The following is a 6,000-nucleotide window of genomic DNA, read 5'->3' on the forward strand; positions in this document are numbered from 1 at the left end:
ATATCCTGGCCTTTTGCCACTGCAAACAAACTTCAGACACATATGTCACTTTGTGCATCTGGCTTTACATGGGTACTGGGGACTTGAACCTAGGCCATCAGACTTTGCAAGCAAGTGCTTTTAACCACTGAGCAATTTCTCCAGCCCTGTAACTCTTATCACTTTGTTGTGTTTCTTTCTGTAAGTGAGCAGCCCTGAAGTCTGTGAAACTCTGGCTATGTAACTTCATTTGCTTTGCAGAAGCTTAAGGGAAATTCCTCCAGTACTTGGCAATTTAGAGGTTTGAAATGCTCTAAGAAAAAGTATATTCTCCATGTATCCAAAGAGGGCTTTAACTGTCACATAGGCAGTGGGCAGTTTGGGCCATTGCACCAGTTTCGGTATGTTTGGATTCTTGGGGAGGTTGGTCCATACCAAGGTGGTGTGAGTGTCTAGTGATTTGCTCAGGAGCATACTAAAACACTGCTTTCCTTTTGTACCCTTGACCCCTGTGACTTCGAGGCTGAGATCAGGAGCCAGCAGAGGTTGGTTATCATGGGCCTTATTTTGAAAATCCTCCAGCTGCTTTTTCAGTGATTCTCATTTTCTCTGTTTTCTGTAGGATTTGGTCAACACTGGACTGAGCACTTTCTTTTTCTTTATTGCTTCCGTGGTATTGGCTGCTTTAAACCACAAAACAGGAGCAGAAATTGCTGCTGTGGTAAGCAAACCAGAATGATCCAAATGCAGGCTGATTTTGTACTTCTGCCCATGACATGTGTCCTAATCATCCTCCTTTAGTGCCTCTCTCCTAACCATGGGACTCGGGTAGAAGGTCAGGGCCAGGTGATAGAAGCCGTTCATTCCCCTGGCCCCAAGTTCCTTCTTGTTGTTGATTTATAAAGAACATGCATTACTTTTGTAATGGACAAGGGCTGGATAAAAGGTCTTTTTTGGGGGCAGGGGGCTTGAGGTAGGGTTTCACTCTAACTCAGACTGACCTGGAATTTACTCTCAGCTCATGGTGATCCTCCTACCTCTGCCTCCTGGGATTAAAGGTGTGTGCCACCATGTGTGGTGGATGAAAGGTTTTAAAACTACTGCATTGATTGCTCTCCCAGTGCCACTGTGAGTCTCACCCAGAACTGCCCAGGTGCAAACGGGGGGGGCACAGAGGCTGTGATGTGGAACAATGGCCCTGTGGTTCTCTGTGGGGCTAACATGTGAGACTAATATTCTTTCTTTAAAAAGAAATATTTATTTATTTATTTGAGTGAAGGAGGGTGGGGGGAGAGAGAGAGAGAGAGAGAGAGAGTGAGAGAGAGAAAGGAAGAGACAAATACAGAGAGAGAATGGGTGTGCTTGGGCCTCCAGCCATTGCAAATGAACCCCAGACACATGTGTTATCTTGTGCATCTGTCTTACATGGATACTGGGGAATTGAACCTGGGTCCTTAGGTTTTGCTGGCAAGTGCCTTAACCACTAAGCTATCTCTCTAGCTCTAATATTACTTCTTTTTAAAAATATTTATTTATTTGAGATGGGGGGAGAATGGATATGCCAGGGCCTCTAGTCACTGCAAATAAACTCCAGATGCATGTGCTACCTTGTGTATCTGGCTTATGAAGGTACTGGGGAATTGAAACCTGGGTCCTTAGGCTTCATAGGCAAGTGCCTTAACCACTAAGCCATCTCTTCAGCCCTAATATTCTTCCTGTATCACATTTTGTCTGCATTATATTTCACATGTGGGACAAGCAGTCACGAATTGAATATAGTAAAAGAGGCATTTTTTGATTTTAAAAAAGATAGGGCCAAGGTTGGGTGTGGTGACCTATAATCCCAGTACTAATGAGGTGGAGGCAAGAGGATTGCCACAAATTTAAGGACAGCCAGGACTCTACAGTGAGACCTTATGAAAATGATATTAATAATATTAATGCTACTACTAAAAATAAACATTATGCAGGAGTGGTGTTATACACCTGTAATCCCAGGTACACAGGAGGCTAAGATAGAAGGATCACCATGATTTCAAGGCCAGCCTGGAGCTAGAGTGAGATCCTACCTCAAGAAAACAAAACAGTAATAATTGTAACAATGAACAAGTAGAAGTAGGTCCAAAAAACTTTAGAAGACCACTTCTACTGTCTTTAGGTCAGGCTCAGTGTTTTGTGGGTTACGTAACTACAACTTCAGCCAGATGACAGCTACACTCTGGACTTGGCTACAGATGGGGTGTCACTGGAAGGGGCTGCATATAGCTTGGCTCCTCATGATGATGCTTAGCTGCAGGGTACATTCCCAAAACTAAGTGTGCCTCTGTGTTGTAGATATTTGGCTTCTTGGCCACAGCAGCCTATGCAGTGAGTACATTCCTGGCTGTGCAGAAATGGAGAGTGAGCCTCCGACAGCAGAGCACCAACGATTACATCCGAGCTCGCACGGAGTCCAGAGACGTGGACAGTCGTCCTGAGATCCAGCGCCTAGACACATGAGGACACGCCAGAGACGGCCTCCCTTCTGCCCTCGCTCACGCCATCCTTCCAGCAAGTTTTGTTTTTGTTTTTTTGTTTTGTTTTTTTTCCTTTGAGCACATCAGATTTTCTTGTGATCCAGTTGAATTTTGTCCTTATTGGTAAAAGTTCATTTTGGGAAAGAGTGCCCGGAATGGCCTGGTTGATGGGTCTCTCGTGGGCTGGAGAGGCCTGGATCCTCTAAGAGCAGCCAGCCTCACTGACAGCCCACATCCACTGTAGGTCTTAACTGTCCCAAAACACAGGCTCACACCTGACTCTGAGCCATCCTGTCATGAGCATTTGTGATGAATGAAAACTTTGGGTGAAATGGGGCTGCTAAGAAGGGAACTTCATGTCACAAAAAGAAGTAACAGGGCTGGAGCAGCAGCGTGGTTCTGGGGCAGCTCCCCCTGCGTGCTGTGGGTGGGCGTTGAGTCTGGCTGCCTGGATCCATCCTCCTCATCCCCCATGCCCAGGGCATCCAGGTAGCAGCACAGTCCCAAGGTTACTTCTGGATCCGAGGGACTTGGCAAAGGGATGCGCTCTTGGAACCTCCTTGCTGGGCCTGACCGAGAAAGCTGTGGGGCAGCTTCCTGGGACCAGTGACTCACAGGACAGACACTGTGTGTCTCCTACCCTGCTGAGAAATCACTGATTCTTCCTCAAATGAATCTCCTTCCTGGGTCCCATATTCCTATGTAGGAATGTTTGCCAGTCACCTGCCTACCCTACTTGGTACCCTACATGAGGCTGAATCGCAAGTTCTGCACTTTTACCTTCTCAGGTAAAAGCTGCAAAAGAAACTGTCCCTTTCGCCAGCTGGAGCACTTGCCCACTTGCTGGCCTCATGGGGGTGTGTTGATGCGTGTTACAAGGCAGCACATGCAAACACGTACCTTTGTTTTACAGACCCATGCTAATTCTCTAAATGCCTGAGAATAGTTCTGAAGTGATTCTGAGTTGATTTGTCTAGGCTTTGAAAATACTTGAATTTGTGCCAGGACATACCTTCCATGGGTGTTTCGGATGACACTAATGTTGGTTTGGGTGTCATCACTATGGGCAACAATCGGTCTTGGAACCTGCGGAAAATCCTAGTTACTTAAGGTTTTTGATCGGTTCTTGTGAAGTAAAGATTATTTTTTGCAGTAAATGAATTAAACAAGCCCCTATGATGTTGTACTTTATTGTTAGACTAATTAATTTTGTTTGGAAAAAAATTGTTTGAACTTGTCGGGTTCTTACTCTGAACTGTCTTAACGTTTACAGACCTCTCCATAGCGCTAATGCTTTGTGTGTAGCTCTCGAGAAGGACGTGACCCTGCTGGTGGGAGGAGTTCACAGGGTGGACAATTCCCAGTATCCTGCACCCAGGGTCCTTTACAGTCTGAGCAGTGCTCTTTGTGGTAAATAACCCAGAAGTGGGTGGCAGAGCGCTGGAGGAGTCTGAGGAAGCGCCCCTGTGCACCTGTGCTCTTGCATTCTTCAGGAAAGCACGTGGCTTAACAGCAAGGCGGGGCCCTGGGCCAGGTAGCACTGTGAGCCAGGGGAGTCCACAGAAAATGCATCAGTCCACATCTGGCAGGGGAATAGGGGCTGGCTCCCTGATCCCAGTACCCAGTGCAATCCAGTTGTGCTGCAGTTCCTCCAGGCTGGCAGTGGCCCAGGTCACATGATTGGGGACTGACCTAGCTAACTGGTGGTAACTCCCTACCCCTTTCTTTTTCTCTCTCAGAGGGCAGCCTGAGCCTGGCCCCATGCCCAACCTGTCACAGACCCTCTATCCATGGATGTCATGAGTCAGTACACTTTATGTTCCTCCCACTTTGAACCTGTTATGTGTAGTGATACAGGAGAGGTGATAGCATCTGGATTTGATTTGTTCATTTTACATGGCTATTTTGCATTTGTTGAGTGTGTCTGCATAATCAAAATTGGGCTTTGCTCCTGAGAATTCCACTTAAAATAAGGCCCCAATGACTTAGCCATGGGTTAGATGGGGCCCACCTGGAAGGACCACCCCAGATTTATCAGAAGTCTGCTGGGAGTCATGTTACGTGGCCTCAGTAAAAGGCCACTTTTGAAGTGAGACTAAAGAAAGAACCATTCAGGCAGGATTGACGCCCAAGTTTTCCCAAGTCACTTCAATAAAAGCATTTTCTCATTTGGTGAAAGGAGACCGTTGATTGGCCTTCTGAAGAAGTGTTGTCAGCTAAAGAAATAATGCTGAGGCTCGTCAAGACTGTAAATGCTGAGAGATGATAAAAAGCAATGCTGTCTTCTGTCCAGAAAGACTTAGGAGTCATTTGCATCTTAGTTACAGAATCTTTGGCCAGTAACTATTTAAAATCCTCTGTGCAATGAGGTTTCCCTATGGGTTTTGTAAATGCATTTCCGGAGGCGGCCTGTGCGCTTTGTAACTGGTGTAGTGCACGGCCCTGTGTGTCCTCGTGGAAGCCAGCGTGGTGAAGGAAGGTAGTGACGGGAGTACAGCTGTGTGGTGAATGCAAAGACACTGGTGCTTTTATTATGCTGCCTCTGGGGACAAACAGAAGACAATCAAGATTTGAGGTCTTAAAATGACTTCTTTACAAGCTGGTAATTCTTCTATGGAACAATATCCTTAGGTTTTGAGTATTTTTAAGGTTGAAGCCACCTTAGTTTTCTCCATTTCCTGGGAACTGCAGTTGCTGTGAACATCTGGTATGTTGGTGGAGACAGAGTTGAGGCCTCCCAGCAGTTGGTGGTTTTGATAGGTGCACACTAATGTCATCAGAGAAATTGTATTTTGGCACTGACTTGATTGAGTGTCGTGCTACACCCTGGCCCCCCACGTGCAGTCTGCTGAAGGGACACACAGCAGTCCTGTGCCCGGCTTATGGAGGAACTGGTCTAGAGAACCTACAGATAGTGTTGGTCCCTAGAAAGTCTCTTCAGAGAAGTTCCATTTCAAGTAAACAGCCGGCCTGGGAGATGGCTCCATAGTTAAAGGTGCTTGCTTGCAAAGCCTTCCAGTCCAGGTTCAGTTTCCCCAGTACTCACATAAAGCCATATGCATAAAATGGTACATGCATCTGGAGTTTGTTTGCAGTGGCCAGAGGCCCTAGCATGCCCATATTCCCTCCTTCCCATCGGCTCTCTCCCTCTCTCTTTCTGTGTTGCAAATAAATAAAAACATTTGTTAAAAAAGTAAGCTGGGCATGGTGGCGCATGTCTTTAATCCCAGTACTCGGGAGGCAGAGGTAGGAGGATCACCATGAGTTCAAGGCCACTTTGAGACTACACAGTCAATTCCAGGTCAGCCTGGACTAAAGTGAAGAAAAAAAAAAGTAAGCAGTTACCCAAGGGAAATGACTTGTCTACAAAAACAAAACAAAACAAGAATACAGTAGCCTGTCCACACCCAGTGCCCATCTTTCTTAAAACATGTAGAAACACCAGAGTGGGCAATCCTGGCCCCAGGGAACCCAGCAAGGACCAACCAGGCTCTGAGCACTTGGC

General features: G+C 46.5%; 1 protein-coding gene across 1 annotated transcript in view; it reads left to right on the forward strand.

Annotated features, from left to right (window-relative positions):
- Cmtm4 (CKLF like MARVEL transmembrane domain containing 4) overlaps positions 1 to 5,584 on the forward strand; it is a 64,820-nt gene extending 59,236 nt beyond the window's left edge. The window contains exons 3-4 of the mRNA XM_045140028.1: positions 602 to 700; positions 2,314 to 5,584. Of these exons, the coding sequence (XP_044995963.1) occupies positions 602 to 700; positions 2,314 to 2,478 (264 nt within the window). The 3' untranslated portion in view covers positions 2,479 to 5,584. The remainder of the gene's footprint in view (positions 1 to 601; positions 701 to 2,313) is intronic.
- The last annotated feature ends 416 nt before the right edge of the window (positions 5,585 to 6,000 follow it).

The sequence above is a fragment of the Jaculus jaculus genome, chromosome 1 (genome assembly GCF_020740685.1).
Source record: "Jaculus jaculus isolate mJacJac1 chromosome 1, mJacJac1.mat.Y.cur, whole genome shotgun sequence".
In the NCBI taxonomy this organism is placed as follows: domain Eukaryota; kingdom Metazoa; phylum Chordata; class Mammalia; order Rodentia; family Dipodidae; genus Jaculus; species Jaculus jaculus.